At 36.1% G+C, this 19,918-nt stretch overlaps 1 protein-coding gene across 1 annotated transcript in view; it reads left to right on the forward strand.

Annotated features, from left to right (window-relative positions):
• Positions 1-1,131: 1,131 nt before the first annotated feature.
• LOC101293350 (flavonoid 3'-monooxygenase-like) overlaps positions 1,132-19,918 on the forward strand; it is a 26,321-nt gene continuing 7,534 nt past the window's right edge. The window contains exons 1-2 of the mRNA XM_004308256.1: positions 1,132-1,422; positions 1,516-1,653. Of these exons, the coding sequence (XP_004308304.1) occupies positions 1,132-1,422; positions 1,516-1,653 (429 nt within the window). The remainder of the gene's footprint in view (positions 1,423-1,515; positions 1,654-19,918) is intronic.

The raw sequence follows: 19,918 nt of genomic DNA on the forward strand, positions 1-19,918 counted from the left end.
AACCGAGTCAATCAAAAATTCGAAAATTTAAGCATTGTTGAAAATAAGGATCGGATCTATGACTAGACACACTAGCAGGCATTTAAAAACAAGGACAATGCTCATTAACCCTCATTTTAAGAATTTTATTTCCACCAACAAAATCAGATTTTAAAATTCCCAAGAGGCAACTTAAACAGAAAAAGACAATTATACTCTTAATGATTTAAATAAACTACAATAGACCGTTATAAGAACAATAGAAAGTCTATTTTGAAATAAATATCTATGACCGGATTCTCACAACCGATGACCGTTGACCGTGACTCCGGTGACCGTTAACCGGATGTCTATTGAGGGTAGTAGGGGGTTCGTTGGGGGTTGTATTGGGAGTATGACCACCTCAGTAGGAGGTCATACTGGGGGCAGTAGAACCACCTACTAGGGGCAGTAGGACCTCTTATTGGGGGCAGTATGACCCTTGAACTTAACTGTGTGCTTCAATCACTTATAACAGGTCCTTATTAGGGGCAGTATGACCACCTGTTAGGGTCAGTAGGACCTTCTACTAGGGCCAATATGACCTTTGAACTTAACTGTGTGCTTCAGTCACTTATAACAGGTCCATATTGAGGGCAGTAGGACCACCTACTGGGGTTAGTAGGATATGAAATTCAAGATATGAATTTCAATTGGCCTCTATCCAATATATTATTGGCCTAATAAGAAATAAACGCAGACAATATAGGATATGAAATTCAAGATATTATTGGCCTCTATCCAATAGACCAGACCATTCTCAATTGAGACCAATAAATCACCTTAAAGTGAAAAGTAAAGATATGAATCAAATGAAATAAAATAAAAGAAGAAGAAGAGAAGTATAGCATTCACATATATACAGTACGTGTGAGTGCAGGGTATCATAACCAACCAGTATTCACCATTTCACATATCCAATAGACTAATATCATAATCAATGATCATATCTCTATCTTTTCTCGGCCACCACTCCTCAACAAACACATAAAATTTGAAATTGAAAGTTCAACCTGGATAGAGCTTGACATCACCAAATATCCAGCCGAAATAACTCAGAGCAAAGCCAACACAAGTGCACCGCTTAATTATAAAGAAGCTCTCCAGATCGCCATGGCCAACATGATAATGGCCTCCTCCAAGGTCCCAATCTCGGCACTTGCTTCCACCATAGCCAAGCCCAAGCTCCACCCTCTCCGAATCTCCATTCCCAAAACCCTTGCCAAACCCCACCTCCACCAGTCTCTCAATTCCATCTCCGTCATGCCGCCATCTCCCTCGCCGTGGAGATTGAGAAGGCGCGCTGTTCGACTTCGACCTCACCTTCTTGATCTAGGCCATGCAATTCCTCCTCCTCATGGCGACGCTATCGAAGATGAAGTCGTGACGTGGACACAGGCGGAGGTGAAAAACAAGGAGAGAGAGAGAGATAAGAGGCGTGGGTATTTTGGTCACGAAAAAAATATAATAAGTCAAAAATTTTGTTAATGGAAATAGTCTTTAAAAGGTGCGCTGTGGAGATTGAGAAGGCGCGCTGTTCGACTTCGACCTCACCTTCTTGATCTAGGCCATGCAATTCCTCCTCCTCATGGCGACGCTATCGAAGATGAAGTCGTGACGTGGACACAGGCGGAGGTGAAAAACAAGGAGAGAGAGAGAGAGATAAAAAGCGTGGGTATTTTGGTCACGAAAAAAATATAATAAGTCAAAAATTTGTTAGTGGAAATAGTCTTTAAAAGTATGTTGGGCTGATGAGAATTTTAGAATCTCTGTTTGTTAATTAGAAAAAAATGTTTAGATTTAGGGCTAGTGAGAATTTTCTCTTTAAAAAATCTAGTGTACACCTTCCTGGGTTCATTTGAATGAATCAAATCTCACTTCTATATTTCCCACATTTCTTACCACCTGAGTGAACTTAAAGTTGAATATTAACAATTAATTAAGTAATAATTTTTAGTAATAGTACGTTTCTATAAACCCTTACATTTTTTATAGGCCATTCACTGGAGCAACAATTTTCCGTATACGTACTCCATATGTTTCACTGCTATATATACAGTCTTTATCAGGTCCAAACATCTTTATTTATTCAAAATGTACGAATTTTGCCAATAGAACCACTTTTCGGTTATATTTTTCGATCATAGCCAACTAGTATCTAGATATATATGACATGATCATCTCTGCAAAATTTCAGCTAAATTGGTGATCGTTAAGGTATCGAAACTATATGATTATAATGAACGAACCAAATCTGTTCAACAGAAACCGTTCGTGTAATTCAAAGTTTCGAATACTTTAATGATTATTAATTTGGCTGAAATTTTGTAGAGATGATCTACTCATATATACCTAAAAGATAAATGATTGAGATGAGAATATATGTAAAAAAAAAAAAAAATAATAGANAATAAANAAATACTTATTTTAGTTATAAATAAGAGGTTGTATCTGAAAAGGCATGTGTGTATGTGTATATATATATATATACACACACAGTTTCTATCCAGAGCGAAGCTTCGCTCTGAAATTAAAATGTGAAGTTTCTTATTTGACTCATTTTTCGGTCATATTTTCACATCTCTACCGTTCAGTTTGTAGAACCTAATGCATAGATCACTCCTGCCACGTTTTATCCAAATTGGTTATCGTTAAAATACCGAATTATACATATCGTTATTGTGCTATTATAATAATTGGATCTACTATTAGTGGTTAACTTACAATTTAGTTATGGAAGTGGGATGTAAATGAGCTATCTAAGATTCTAATTAAGTAGAATAATTAACGTTTGCAATTTGAATTTTTAAAGAACATGCGTGCATCAAGGATTTTGATTCGATTGTAATGGTTAATTATACCCTCCAATTCGCCACCCAGTTGGCCAGTCCTAGACGTTTATCCCAACAAATCCACTATGAACCAAAGTACCAAACAAAACAAGACGTTGATGAATATGAAGACGTGCATTGTCCCAGTCAAGAGTCAATTAACTACATCTACAGGGTAATGAGAATGCTTACTAGTTCTACTTCCAGACTTTGGTCCCATACTGTTTGAGCCTTTATTTGCATGTTGGGTTCTGCAAATTGCCCAATTGTTTGTCCGGTCCTGCATGTTGGTTTTAGTCAAAAACAAAAACAAAAACATCATCCATGCTTGTTTTCTAGAGCAATTTTCCAAAAACAAAAACAAAAAACGTCAAGTTATATATGTCCCTGTAACTTAAGAGGGGTTTTCCAACTTAAAAATTTGATCAGGCCTACCTGATAAAGACATTAACAAGGAATATTCTATAAACAAAAAAAAAAGAAAAAAGTAGGTTATAGGCAGACTCATCCTGAACTTCATCAGAATATTCACCCAGGAACTTCATCAGAATATTCATCCTTGTTACATGTAAAGAGAATTCAAACCCAAATACATAATATAAGGAGGGTGAAGGAGGGGTAATGTATTTGCATATTATAAACCATAATGGACGAAAGGGATGACGTTGGAGTTCATGTAACAAGGGACGTACGAAAACAAACCTGTTCTCCGTTGGATTAAAGTTTGGTATAGCACGTGCTTATCAACAATTTATTGCATTGACTACAACAATTCAAGTCTTCAGCAATGTATTGGATTATTGCCTATTTTGCACGGAAACGTCATTATTTTCCGGTGTTTCACGTACCGCAAACAGGAACCAATTTGAACAACGTCTGAAATGCATGGAAACACGTATCTACATAGGAGTAATTTCGCCTGAATAGAAAGAATCAGCCAGAATTATTTTGAGATTTTTGAATTTTAGTCACCGATGGAATAGAATTATGGTTGCATGTTGGAATTGACTATAAGAATTAAAAAAAAGGAGAGGGAGAGAATTTGAATGGAGGTAGTAGTGCGCGGACTAGAGGCGGCTCAACAGCCTTGGTGAAGCGGCTGAAAGGGCCGCGACGTCGGTTTTCGTCTCCTAGTATATATATAGTTCTTCTTAGCTGTGGACGTCTGTATTTATTCTTACGGTGCGGATTTCCACTTTACACTCACTTTTCAATCGAATTTTCACATCTCCACCGTCTAGTATTTAGATACTAATGTATAGATCATCTCTGCAAAAAATCAACCAATTTGGTTATCATTAAGACACTTAAACCTGCGTTTTTTTGTTATAAACATGAACGGTTCAAGTTCGACATAATTATGTTCATCTATTGGTTTAATCGAGTTTGAGTGCCTTAATGATAACCAAATTGGCTGAAATTTTGTAGAGATGATCTATACATTAGTATCTAAATACTAGACGGTAGAGATGTGAAAATTCGATTGAAAAGTGAGTGTAAAGTGGAAATCCGCACCGTAAGAATAAATGCGGACGTCCGCAGCTGAGAAGCTCTGTATATATATATATATATATATATATATTGTTATAAACTAAGAATGAGATAGAGAGAAAAGAGAGAACATAATGAAGGAGGAAGAAGTGTCATTTTCATTCTCATTCAACTCCTTTATATAGGAGTATGATTTACATTATGAGGACATAACTAATGAGTATTTACAAAGACATCCACATATATTATAATATTTACAACACTCCCCATTGGATATCCACCAATGGATGATATGGTGTTGGACGCGCTTATTTGTTGCCTTGTTAAAAATCTTGTCGGGTAATAAAAACCCTATGGGAAAAAACAACCTTGGTCGAAGCAGAAAAAGAGTGCAACGCGCATATGTCCTAGATAACATACTTCTGGATGTTCCCTCTGATGAGATTCTCCCCTTGATTGTTGCAAGTTTCATGTACCGTAAATAGCAGTTTGTTTTGTCTATCACTGAAGTGAGATTTTGTTCGTTTTGCATAAAGGGTCTCATCACAAGATTTGCATACCTGCAAAGTGAAAGCAATACCAACAGAGCTATACAATTTAATAGGTCTTATCTCATTTACTAATATTAGAAACAACCTCACATATTCAAATTCATACACTATGTAACAGCTAAACAACATAAGCTAATTGACACATTTAACTATGTATGGTTCAAAACATTAAAAAACATAATGACATATCTAGCCATACATATCAATATATTTGTGTACTGATAGCAACATAATCCGAATTCGGTTTTGTAGTCCAATTATAATACTCATTGAGGCAATTTTGATCATGTTAACTATAACAGAATGAGTATATATGAGCTAGCTTTAGACTATCGATTGCATGAGTTAACTTAAGTTTAACAACCCAGCATAACGAGATATGCTCGTCTATTGGCCTCCCCCTCATGGCTTTCTTCTTGGGTTTCAACCCAAGACACGTATCTCTAATGAGAGTTGTGTTTGCATGAATAAAGCATATTACGTCATTTCCCTTAGGCGATGAGGAATCTCACATTTAGACTCTCTCAAGTATTCATGGATCAATTTACGTTTGAATCATTCATATACTTGGATTCTTTAAAGATTTGATAAGCGAAACACTTATAATGGCGCTTTACTTTTAGGATTTTGCTTTTAGCAAAGTCTTTTAAGATCCTCATAATATACGATGACAACTGCCGTAAGTCTCTCATCAATAACTATATGTAACACTGTACTTACAGAAAATTGTCACGTATAAGGAAAGATATTCGTAATCCCCATGTCTCTTGTAGACATTGTGCCATAGTGATTTATTTTCACTGTGATTAATATCCTTTTGTATCATGTAGGGTTAAAGGTCTAAGTATCTCATCACGTTTTAAATATTCAGTTTAATTGGAATTGCCTCTATGCAATTTGGCCAATAATATCTTTTGTCGACATTAATTTATAATGAAACGTGGTATTGTATCATACAGTCCTTAATGGTCTTTGGTAGCTACCATATGTAAATTTTCATTGATGATCATCGTTCATAGATCCCACACATTCTTATATGCATGCATTAGCTACTATGAGCTTTGATATTGGGTACCCATGTCACTTCTGGGGCAAATACTATCACTTCTACAACAAACATATCTAATAGATGAATTATATCTAGGAAATGTGGATCTATATTCATAATATCATAAAACATTATAGGACTTGTATAATTTTCCATTTTTATGAGCTTAAAACTTTAGACCTGGTGGATACGTTCCACTCAAATTCACGCCGTTATTCAAATGACAGTAGTCTTTTCTCTCCCCCTAAAGGCGGGAAGACTGTCTCATTATGACCATGCATAAAAATGCGTTTAAATGTCTATCACTTCCTTTCAAGTGAAGATGTTCATTGGCTTGTGGTAAACATAAACCAAGTTTAAGGTCAAAAACATTAAATTCATGAGTATCAATCATATTGATATATTATTGTATCACCAAGATATCATCCTCTGATAGAATACTTTTAACCTTTGTATGTGTAATAATCTTGCCACTATATTAGGAACTCAGACATTGTTAATGACATTCTAGTCAGGAGAACCATGGCATTTAGATACCCATTCCTTTCACAAATCAAATGGGGTCAAGGTTGTTTTGTTAATATGGTTAAATCTCATAGACTTTAACCCAAGCAAATGTTTTTGTGCTAACATATAATTTTGTCATCACTAGCTTTAATAAATAACTAACTGAGATATTTATCCAGCTCAAAATGAGACAGTAGGTAAATATCGTACAACAATTCATGTCATTCTTCAAGAACAATTTTTCTCCCCCTCATAACAAGAGGAATGTCCAAGCCTAGGAGCTCATTAAGGTGAAAACCAAAACAGATATACGGCAAATGAACAATTTTCTTAGAGTAGCGTTAGCTAGCGGTCATCAAGATTTGTTACTGATTCCAAGTAACACTTTATGTAAAATATGACATAACTAGTCATGTCAAAATAAGGTATACTCTGTTCATTGAACTTTTGGTTCATGACATTCCGTGTCTCTCTGTTCTGCAGAATTTGACACGTAATAGGCTGCATAGCGAGATATTGTGTACTTTGGACCTCGCCTCACAATTTTGTTCTTGGGTTGCAACCCAAAATGCATCACAATATGGGGAGGTATGTTTGCAACATGTTAGACACATCTTCTGCCCTCCTTCGGATGTGGTGGGATCTCACATCACAATATGTGTTATATATTCTGGAGACATACTCGGGGCACTTAATATAAAGAGGGGATAATATGTGCTCTTCCGGAGCCATCATTCATATATGTAATTGAAGCTTCAAGCTCGATTTTATAATGTTAGAATTGCAGGTTCTCAGAATGTTCGAGATATAGGACTGTTAGCCCTTATGAGTAACAATAAAGTTTAGAAGAGGAAAATAATTAACAAACTCTAAAATGGTAAGGAACAAGTATAAATAAAATGTGACAATGGAAACTTCTGGTTCCATAAGAAGTGCAAGAACTTTTGGTCGAGTTACCTTTACTAATATGATAATCTTGTTTCTCTCCTCTAATTTCACAATAAAATTGCATCAAAATAAAAAGGAGTTTCAAGCCCTCATATAATTAGGGATCACAAGATGTGGTTTCGATGATCATTTAACTATGAGGAACTTCTGACCCTCATTAATTGCATAAGCTTTGGGAAACTTCATATCACAATTTTCATTAGATCATTCTTAAGGAATTTCAAGCCTCTATAGTTCAATCAAGAGACATCATGTCTCGATCTATGAACATAAAATGCACAAATAGATAATGATATTGCATAAGAGGGTGTAATTATCAGCTTTCATTGAGAACAATCTTGACAAGAGTTGTCGCTTGGCAAAATTATATTTTTGTCAATAATGGATGACCATTGGAATTTGCAAATATTCTACGCATCATTGTAGATATGGTGTGACATAAATAGTCATGCCAAAGCATAAATATATTATTGTCCTTGAACTTCTGGTTCATGGCATGTTACGTCTGAATAGACTTAAATGCTAGTGTAATATACATCAGATGATAGGCTAAATAAACTTTCCAATATGTGCCTTTGGCTGCATACATTCAAATTAATGTAAAGATATTCCACATTCGTGTCATTTGTGGCATTGTTCGCAAGACAAATATCTTTTTCAGTTATAAGTTGAGCGTGTTCTTTATCCTTTTTCATCCCTTCATAATAAAATGAAAATAAATAAGCAACAATGAATATATTATCGCAATAAATGAAATTAAACGTAATAATACGATAACTATCATCAATGAATAGGCACAGAACAGATATATATAACTGTTTGTGTCAGGACCCACCCCGGATTTCACCCTGAAATTCGGAATGAACCCGACAAGGACCACTTCCAAATGAGATGCTACCGGAAATTCGGCATAACCTCTTTGAAAATGGACAACCCTTCCTAAAGCCACATGCAAACACACTTCTAAAATCATATTCCAACTTTGTACTCTTGGAGCCTTCCGGCTCCCCTAAGTTCATCATATCTCCTAAAATATCAACTACTAATCCAAAAGAATCCCACAACCAACAACAAAGATATTCAAAATATAATACCCCAGATATTCATATCAATTTCCTTGTATTATTTCCGAAATTAATGAAGGATTATTTTGTGGAAATTCTTATTCGTTGGTGCGAAGTTGAACTTTTGGGAGTCAATTTTATTAAGGTGTTTTGACTTTTAAGAGGCTAAAAGTTGACTTTCTTATCCGTAAGATATTTTCAAAAACTTCGTTCATGAAAGTTGTAGGGTTTGGCGATACGAATTCGTAGACATACGACACACGTAAAACAGATATCGTATGAAGAAGTTACATTCAGAGGAAGTTAGGTTCTGATTTGGAAAGTGTATAAATAGTAAAATTTGTGGGTTTTATTTTAGAAACTCTAATTTTGCAGAAAGACCCCAACTCTTTCTCTCTCTTCCTCTCCCGAGCTCACTCACGCACTCGACCTTGACCGGAGCAAACTCTGCTGTCCGGCCACCGATTTGACCGTCACCGGTCCCGTTCGACTCACACAAACATTCCCTCCAAGTCTGGGTTGTTGTGGCACGGCGTTGCAAGCCAGAGACGGAGCTCTTAGCCGAAGAACGCTGCTGTGTCACCGATCGAAAGCGCCATTTACGGCGGCGACGAGGGGCCACCTGAGGTGAGTCTGGGTCCTCCTCCTCCTTCTGGTTGTGGCTAGGCATAGATTGAAACAAGTTTTTGAGTTTTTGAACCCTGGATTTGCAGATTGAAGCTTGAGTCCGTGGTGATGTTTTAAGGTGTTTTCCAACCGATTTCGGCCAAATTGGTTAAAACATTAGGTATTAAAGTTGTTCACCTTGCTTCAATCTACAAGTTTCATGTTGTAAGTTTTCCCAAAATTTGAAGTTGGTGGTGGCGCGTGGGGCTCACTCGCCGCCGGCACAAGCGCGTCCGAGCAGTGTAAGGGGGTTTGGTTGCCATGTTAGCTAGTCTGTGTAGTTGTTAGTGTGTTGTTGTGTGATAAGGCTAAGTGTTGTTTAGGTATTGCATCTTAGGTGCTATGTTAATCATTGATGTTTGTTAAGTCGTAAACTTTGGAAGTTGAGCTTGGAGGCAGCATGGATAGGTTGTTGAGTGTTTGATGACCTTGGGAAGTCTCGGAGGAAGGATTGTCCTCCTTTGGGCAACCTTTAGGCTAAGGTTTGGTTAAGGGTGCTTTGATCTTTTGTTGAGTAGTTACTAAGGATGACTTTGTGGAATCAATTTTGAGCTTGGCTCTTGTGTTTTGTGGAAGATGCAGCGGGATTAATTAGGTGAGTAAATCTCACCAAGGTTCACATTTGGACCAAATTATTATAGTCATTTTGATGATGATGTTGAATTAAAAAATATGCTATTGTTTGTTTTTTTAAATATATGAGTTTGATCGCCAACGGCTCATAGGTAAGATAAAACAAGTTTTCCTATTATATGATTATTTTTAATGTTCATGTGATCATAATATTGTTGGGTCTTGGTAGATTATTCTTGTGGGAATATCTATGTTTGTTCATATAAATATATCTATGTGGAAGGATATAATTTTTATGATGTGCTCTTTGTGTTGTTGATGATGATATTATTATATTGTGATTCATTGTTTAGATAGTCAAACCAGATTCCAAGCCTTTAATCGGGTGATTGGTTACGGTTATGATGCTATTATTATTTGATGATTTGATATTGGACAGTCAAACTGGGTTCCATGCCTTTGGCCGGGTGATTGGTTACAGTTAGAAATAGAGCTCTAGTCCGTCTGTCGGTGTAGGTCATGGGAGGTACCTTAAGGTATCTCGGACCCATAGGTACATAAATTGTTGTTGTAGGTCATGAGAGGTACTATAAGTATCTGGGACATATGTACATGTGTTTGTTATAGGTCAGGGGAGATACCTTATTGGTATGTAGGACTCATGGGTACATGTTATTTGTAAAAGTGTTGAATTTGTGGAATTAATTATTGTTCTTAATTGTTCATGTGTTTTATTTGGATGTTAGAAATATTGAGTTATTTTTTGGAGTTACTCATACGGGCTTTTTAGCTTACCGGGTTTGTTGTTTTACAACCCGGTGCACCAATTCATGGTGTAGGGGTTAGACCTGCAGGTGGTGATCAACAAGATTGAGACAGATGCATAGTAGCTGGGTTTTAGACGATGTACATTTATTTGTATATTATGGTAGTTGTTTTTAAGCTCATGTGAGCGACTTTATTTTACTAGACTTTTGAAGTTGATGTAATTAAGGAGATATAGTGTTTAACTCAGTTGATGAGTTTGTTGATTTTTACATTTCCAGCATTTGAATTTAGTTTGGAAGTTGTTGAACATGTTTTGGGAGTGATATTTTGAGATATATCATGCCCAAATTTTTGAAATTTATCCTTCGAAAATTGGGGTGTTCGAAAATTGGGGTGTGACACAAAAATTTCTTAACTAGATTATCAGAGCATATTTAAAAAATGAAAGAAAAACAAGGAATAAAGAATAAGCGGAAGCAGCCTCTGACTATACTTCGACTCCATGTACGCTCGACCTCAAATAAACTTAGCCTACAAACTGGGCATTTGAAACTGAAGGGCCCAGGGGAAAGTAATTTTAAATGTTAGAATGAGTGAACAAAAATAAATTAAATAATTTAACAAAAACGTAATTTAAATATTTTCCCACGTTTAAACTTTAAAACCTCGATGCATGCAACTTTGATTAAACATTTAACTTTATAACCAGAATCATGAAAGAATTGACAAACCAACTCGCTGGTTAATCAAATGCATAAATCTCATAAGAAGAGATAAACTAGCCCCGCTGGTTAATCAAATACATAACTGAATAAATAAAACAAGGGGAAGAGATATCACCATGTAAGAGGAGCCTCCCAGGCTCTAGTAGCGTCCCACGCTAAGTGCTCGACTCACCTATGGTGAGAACTGCTAATAAAGGCTAGCTAGCAATGAATAATATCCGATCGGTGCCTCCCAGCCTATAGTTGCGTCTCATGCTAAGCGCTCGAATAAATGCTAGCTAGTAATGAATAAGAGCGACCCTAGTATGGTGACTAAAAACATCCGAAATCACTTAAATACATAAAGCTTCCCCAAGATCATGCGAATGGTACAGTTCCCAACCGTACTTGAAAATTATCGTAAGAAATTAAAATAAAACTCAATGACGTGTCTCACGCGTCAAAATATTCTCAAATCTATAATTATAAGCGAGATTTAATTATCAAGTATAAATTGTAAATAATCTCTCAACCTGAAATACTCGCTAAAACATTCTCAATGTCAAGATCGATAGTCCACAAACATAGAGAACTACCGAAAATCCCATTTTCGATAATCTTTTATAAATCACTAAGTCAACAATTAAAACGATAATAATTATATCTGGAATCATCTCAAAACATAAACCATTATTCCCAATTTAAAACATAAGTCCCAATAAGAAATGCACATCTTATTTATAAAGCGACAGTCGCATGCAATTTATTCAAAGTAAAAGTCCACTCACAGTATTAGGCTTAAGCTTTCCATTGCTTGGGACACTCCTCGAGCGCCGCCTCCAAATATCCAAGTCCTTGAGTCAATCCCACGCCTGACTATAAATTGTAGGACCATTACACCAAACTTTGAAATAACCATTGCCTCGTCTTATTTCCTAGTTTGTCTAAGGTTTCCTAGGTTGACCAGGATGGACCAACAAACAGTGTTCAACGTTTTCCAATCCAACCTTTGACTTAACAATTCAATCCAATTTTCACTATACTTCCTACTAACCAGTAGACACTTAGGCCTCGCTTAATAATTCGTTTTGGTGAACTTGGATTTTGATTAATCAAACTAATGTAATTTCGTTAACTCAAAAACATACAACCACCTTAATCTGTAAAACCATCAAATTACTAAGGGCACCTAAAAGGGTTTCGAAAAACATAAAGTTTCCTAAAATAGACTTTCCTAACTTAGTAATTTTTCCGATTACAACCCAAACTTTCCTATTTCCAAAGTGACATAAAACGAAAAGGAAACATCAATCACTACCTCCACCGCTTCTGCCATAATAATTGCCTTCGCCGGATTTCGGCGACTTGCCGGAGCATTTCCCCGGATTCCGGCCACTTGCCGGAAAATGGCCATAGCCTCCCCATATTTTTCAAAATACCAAGTTCTCGACATTCATGCAACCAAAACACCTAGATCAGCAATCAATCTACTAAACAACCCAACATAGTAACTATGGTTGATGTTTTTACCTTCTGCTTCCTACAAGACTTGATCTAGGAAGAGTTCTTCTTTGCCCCAAGTAGTCTTGCCTGAAACTGAGCTCCTTTCAAGCCCAAACTGCAGCTGCAACTACAACCAACACCACCCGAGCTCGCCAACACCTCCAGCCTTTGCACGTGTTCGTCTTGGTCTCCAGGAGATCAATGCAACGTCGGGAAAGAGAGGAGAGACGTTGACAAACCTCGACGACATCAACGACTGTGGCTTGCCGGAAATCCCAAATTAGGCAGAAATTAGGGTTTCAAAGTTAGAGCTCGATTCGAGATGAAACAAACCCTAAAAGAAAAGGAGAGGAAGGTGGATAAGAATACGACCTTGGTTTGTCGATTCGTCGCCGGGACTCGCCGGAATTTGTTGAGGACAGTCGTCATCCTCCTCTTCTGATCTCCGTCAAGAGTGGATACTTCCCGGATTCAAGAACTGAGCTAAGTCGAGAACGAGGAGAGGATCAATTTGGTGGCAGTCTAGTCGCCAGGGGTGGCCGGACGGCGATGCTCCAGCGCGGAGACGACGGAGGAAAGAGAAAGAGGAGGGAGAGGCCGGAGCTCGGATCAACGCCCTAGTTTGGGCTTTTACAAAGTCAACCCATCTATTTTCCCTTTATACCCAAACCAACGGTCAAGATCGAAACCCTAATTGATCTGACGGTCCAGATTAAAAGTTACATTCATATTTCAGAAAATTAATTTTTTCTTACCAAACTTCGATAAATCGTAGAAAATAACTCGAAGCTCCAAAAAATAATCCGAAGACATCGCTAAACTCGTGCCAACACCAACTACGACATCGAGAGCTTAACAGAATAATTTGACATTTCAAGAAAAACTCGAAAATACTGTCAGGACCCACCCCGAATTTCACCCTGAAACCCGAGGTAAGACCTGCAGGGTCCACCTCCAAGGAAAATTTACTGAAAATCAGCATAACCTCCCTTGAAAATGAACAACCCTCACCTAAAAAATCCAAATAAACACTCCTATCATAATCCAACCATCCTCAACTCCTGGAGCCATCCACTCCCCTCAAACACATCCACCACAAATATTGATAAATCATCTCTAAATTCAACACATAAACATCCCAAGATAAATTTAATGTCAACCTCCAAACATTTCTAAAATATATTCACAAATCTTAGCACACAACCGAAAATTATACAGCATTCCCATGGTAATCAGATATGCTAATCTAGAGGAAGCAAGAAAATACACTGGTAGGTTAATCAGGTAACCTACTGGTGAAAAGTGGTGGTGATGTTGGTAACTATGTCTCGCCTCCTACTAATACCGACCCGAACTTTGTAGACAGGGCATTTTAAAACGAAAGGCCCAAGGAAAAACATTCGAAAACATTAGAGTGAGTGGACAAAAATAAATTTAATAAAATGAACAAATAAAAATATTTATGCTTTCCCAATTTAATTTTCATAGAAATTATGTTGCATGCGATAGCTCAAAAGCTCTTAAGTCAAAAATTAACAAAAACGTGACTAGCCTCGCTAGTCTCCCATACTTTGTAATAAAGAACCTCTCAGGCTAAACTATATATATATATATATATATATATATATATGTGTGTGTGTGTGTGTATTTACACTCGTCATATTACTTGTATGAATTCTTATGAAAATATAAGAAAAATATAAATTCATACAAGGCTACGACGCTTGCATCTAACGCTCACGTCACACCATAATGTAATTTTACCTCATTATGGTGGAAAAGACGGGTGTATATACGTGCATATCCTCTATATGAATTATTACTTTCATATACGGCTACGACGCTTACGTCTCACGCTCACGTCTCACGCTCACGTCACACCATAATGGAATTTTACCTCATGATGGCGGAAAATCACGTATGGCTAGCTAGTATTTATATACATATTATCCTCATAATTTTTCATATATGAATATATATTCACCGAAACTCTCACTTTCGGTTATTCTCCAACAATAAATAAAATCGTCAAATTAAAATGACATCATAGATGCTTCAACCAAAAGAAATTGTTCAACAATAAACCATTTGCATGCATATTATTTAAAACAAAAGTCCACTCACAGATTTAGGCCTAAGCCTGCTGTCGATCCGAGGTCTCTTCTGCTCGAGCCTCCTCACGTCCTGTTTCAAATACATAATTAAATTCCCAACTAAAATTCACACTTATTCAAAAATAGGCAAAATTAAATGTGAGTCTTAAACACGCCCATCCTTCGCTATTCTTAAGTCGATACGGCCCGAACTTCACCACAACCACCGGCAACATTAATATAACCCTCTACAGTTTTAACAATATTAATCCAACAACCGGAATTCTACCCCATAACCGCCAAAATCCCAAACCTATCCAAAACTCCTCCAAAAATTTCATCATTATACTCCCCTCAACATAACAAATTCAAAACCCTGAAAAAAAACTACTTAACAGCGACGGCCGGCAACCTACTTCGGCGACCTCCGATACCTACCAAAATTTAACACAAGCTTCCTCTCAACACACTCTACAACTTCCTTAACTAGCACAAAGTTCAATTTCAAGCTTAATTAGGTCAACCGAACCAAAACATAAAAATGGAACCCTAGAATTTTTAACACCCGATTCTCCTTACCTAGACCAAGAGGGAGTAAATCCTTTTGAGGGATTGATGCACTGGAGAAGAGCTTCCTATTGAGCTAAGCAGCTCTGGCTATAGCGGCCGGAGGAGGGAGTTCCGGCGTTAGAACGCCACGGACAGTCGGAGCTCTCGGGCGCGATTTCTCTTTCACGACGGCGCTAGGGAGGCTCCCACCGGTCCAGAAAGAGAGAGGGGACGATGGCCCACCGTTTGGGACTGGTGCGGTGGTCGGAGCTAGTCAGACGGCGGCGGTCGGAGCTAGCCGGACGGCGGTGGACGAGCATGGGGAACTTCCGGCAAGGAGAGAGAACTCGGGGAAAAGAGAGAGTGAGAAGAAATTGTTTGGGCTTTTGACCCCAAATTGACCCGATCCCCTCTTTAAAAACCCACTCCAAAATAAAACACTCCAACAACAACACAAAAATAATACCCTAATAAGAATTACTTTTTTACTAACTAAAACTTTCTCTTTTTACCGTCTTCAAATATTTCTCCTACGAATAAATTCTCCCAAATAATTGTCCCTCAAAACATCTCTAGGGTTCTTTTGATACTATAAATTCATTAACGAAGACGGTAAAAACTCTTACTGACCTCATGCAAGTAAATAGGGTAAAAATTAATAGTCGGCATGTGACAAAAACACTTGAACATTAACTTACTAAGTTACCGAGCACGGTTAAATTCCTCAGTAACTCATAGAATACCCAGTAAATATGTAAAATTAGGTACGGAGCGTTACAATTTGTATATATATATATAATTTGCAGACATATGTATGACTTAAATGCTTATTAAGTGGTGCACAGAGTGGTCAAAAATAACTTTCGATTGTCAAATTTACGACTTGAACAGTATTTGGAAGGTAAAGTAATCAACTAACCATAATCACTCATAATAATGACCTCAAAATTAGTCATGTTAACTGTCAAAGAATTTTAAACGGTTGCATCATTAATTCAATATGTACTAATTGCAATAATAAACATATTAATCATATGGAAATGTGCATCTATTCCCACCCTACAAACCACTTTGTTCACCTCACATTCTTTTCACACCTCACTCATATAATTTTAATTGTAAGTGTACTTTGTTCACCCATTAACAATACCTAAAAAACCATTTTCTCAATTCTACTTTGTTCACCCTACATTCTCTTCATATATTTTGTCAAATTCAGATTTGGTCAAGGTAAGTAAAATCACCAAGTGAACAAAAATTCACATAAAAGTATAAATTCAAGTTAAATAACTAGAAAAAACTCTCAAATTTAACAACTCAATGGTATCAGTCGATATAAAGATGTACAATGTCTGTAAATGTATCTCTAGTAGCAACGCTTTCCATACTTCTAAGTTTCTTGAATTGATCTATCTGTTGTTTATAAATACGGTACAATAGTTGTCCATGAGAATTTACATACAAAGTGACATAGGAAATAATGAGTAAAGGGATAGACGAATCATTAAGCAAGAAAAAAAATATACAAACAGTTTACCTCATCTTCAGGTTAAATGCTAGTGTCTTCAGACTCACGACCGAATATGATAAATCTGGGTTAGAGTTATGAAATTTGTGTTCATCTAAAACAAAAAGATAAAAAAGAAAAAGAAAAAATTGTAATTTGTAACAACTTATTGTCCCTTGCTGTAATTTTGTATCAGGGTATTTTGGTATTTCAATAAATCAACAACATGTGGGGTGGGTAAAGTGATTTGTGAGATAGCAATAGACGCACTCTAAATATACGTAATTGATTTATAATAGAATTCTAAACAAACGGTTGGTCAACATTATACCCAAAAAAAATATATATATTTATATATATATATGTATCAATTGTACATAATAACATAACATAATATATATATCATGTGAAACAATGGATGACAAATACATGAGAATCCAAATTTTACATAGTGTGGTTACTATAGCCACATCTATAGTCATATCAGAAGACGCAAATGCGTCTATTCATGGCTATTAGGAGAACAATGATTCTCAATGTATTGAACATTTGTTCAAAAGTTTCATAAAATTATCCATAAAATTGCATGGAATTGCACCATGATATTGCAAAACTCATCCAAACAAATAGGAATAAGAACCATAGATTATTCATCTAAATCAATAATATACAAACCACCTATAATCTCATAGATCATGGTTCATGGTTTGAAGCAATAATCATGCATCATATACCACATCGATCATCATGGATCCAATTATGCTATTTAGAATTCATGTTCATAAGAAAGAAATAACAATATCGAAACTTCAGGTTCGAATCTTGTGAACAATGGATCACATGTACATGTACAAAACTTCAGGTTTATGCAAACAATTAGACTTGCAATTCTAATGTAATATTTGAACGTCAAGTTCATAATCTCAAAAATTTCAGATTCGAGTATTATTAGCGAAACTTCTGGTTCACTAATAGAAGCAATTGTAAACATAGAATTGAGCAATATAAACAAAGTATATATGTAGACAAGATATAATCAAAATAGAAGTGAACTCATATATCGTGAGTATGAATAATAAGCAACAAAAATTCTACCAATATCTCATAGATCATCATGGAGTTCATGGAACGAATGAGCGAAAACGTGCTGATAATGTGTTATAAACTAAGAATGAGATAGAGAGAAAAGAGAGAACATAAGGAAGGAGGAAGAAGTGTCATTTTCATTCTCATTAGGTTCCTTTATATAGGAGTATAATTTACATCGTAAAGACATAACTAATATGTATTTACAAAGACATCCACATATATTATAATATTTACAACATATATAATGTATTCCTATATATAAACATAAAGCTGACCACTATCTTTTCTTTTGATATTTTCGCCTTTATATAGGAGTATAATTTACATCGTAAAGACATAACTAATAAGTATTTACAAAGACATCCACATATATTATAATATTTACAACATATATAATGTATTCCTATATATAAACATAAAGCTGACCACTATCTTTTCTTTTGATATTTTCGTCTTTGCGAAAGAAATTAATATGTTTTTTCTTTGTTGTCGTATGGGTAATTGTTCTCGACCCTTTTATTTGTGTTCATCCATCAATGTACGGGGTCTTCTATAACTGCCGAGCTACCACAAAATTGGTTTGACAAGCAGTTTATGGGGTTCGCTATATACGCGGTTACTAATACGGCCCAATGTGTTAATTATTATAAATTGACTGCTTAATGTTTGTGTACCTTCAAAGGAAATGGTTGTGAGTACCATTTCAATTTCTGTTTGTTCGATAATTATTTTGATCGTTTCTCCCGTAATTGGCTCGAGTGAAGTTATGTGTTGGTGGGATATGTGCCATGGTCTGAATTTGACATTAATGTAGAAGAAGTGAATGAACGTCATTACACTGAGGCCAAATTTGAGATAGAACTGCACATAAAGGTAAGATTTGCCATCAAATTTGAAGTATTTCACATGCTTCCAACTAGGGTAAGATTTGACCCCAGCATCGAAAGGTGCAGAGTTCGTTTCTTTTTTAACAACAACGAGGACGAGGAAGTTGTCGGTCAAGATTTCGAGGAACGCAGTGGTAGTGACATCACAAGTGACACTATCTCTGATGAGGAGGAGCAATACCTTAAATTATCGGAAGTTTTTGAAGGTACAAACAGAGCATTAGACAAAGGTAAATCTCCACAATATCATAAGATTCAAAATTATTGTGCTTTGCTTTATGTAGATTACTTAATCCCAATTATTATACATCTATATATATAATATATATATATATAGGAATATATATCTATATATTGTGCTTTGCTTTATGTAGTATTTTTTAATCCTAATATATATTATATATAGGAATATATATCTATATATATAGGAATATACGAGAACCAAACCGAGTAATCAACCTTTTTTTTATAAAATTTGACCATATATATATATGATTAAATTCAGTTTACCCCCTCAAACTTTAGGTCGAAAATCAGTTTGGTCCCTAAACTTTTTTTTTAATCATCCCTCCACTTTCAATTTCCATCATTCTAGTTCAAATTTCGAGTATGACTCCAATTATGACGTCACATGCTGACTTTTCACCAACAACATGGCCCACAAAAAAGGCAAAATGGACATTATAACAATAAAAGATAAACATATAAAATAGATGAGTTTTATTATTATTAATTAAAAATATTAGTTTTAATTCTGAATATGTCAATATTAAATCATCGACTAAAGAACAAAAAACAAAAAAATTAGATCGTAAAACTTTCTATCGACAGAAGAAGAAAAGATTGTGGAGCTTCAAATCAAAGGGCTGGTTGAGATCACGCCGCCAATTCAGATTGAGAAGGAGGATGAGGAACGAGATGGTGCGGCATCTTCTTCGTCGTCGTCAAAGCTACAGAGCTTGGGGGATTGGTCTTGAGATTCTTGGGCTTGGCAAAGGAGGATTTTTACAGAGATTTTGGGGATTTGGAGGGGGAAGAGAGTGGGAAAGAATTGGATTGAGGCGAACGTTTATTTTGAGAGAGAGAGAGAGAGAGAGAGAGAGAGAGAGAGAGAGAGAGAG

The sequence above is a fragment of the Fragaria vesca genome, linkage group LG7, assembly GCF_000184155.1.
Source record: "Fragaria vesca subsp. vesca linkage group LG7, FraVesHawaii_1.0, whole genome shotgun sequence".
Taxonomy (NCBI): Eukaryota; Viridiplantae; Streptophyta; class Magnoliopsida; order Rosales; family Rosaceae; genus Fragaria; species Fragaria vesca.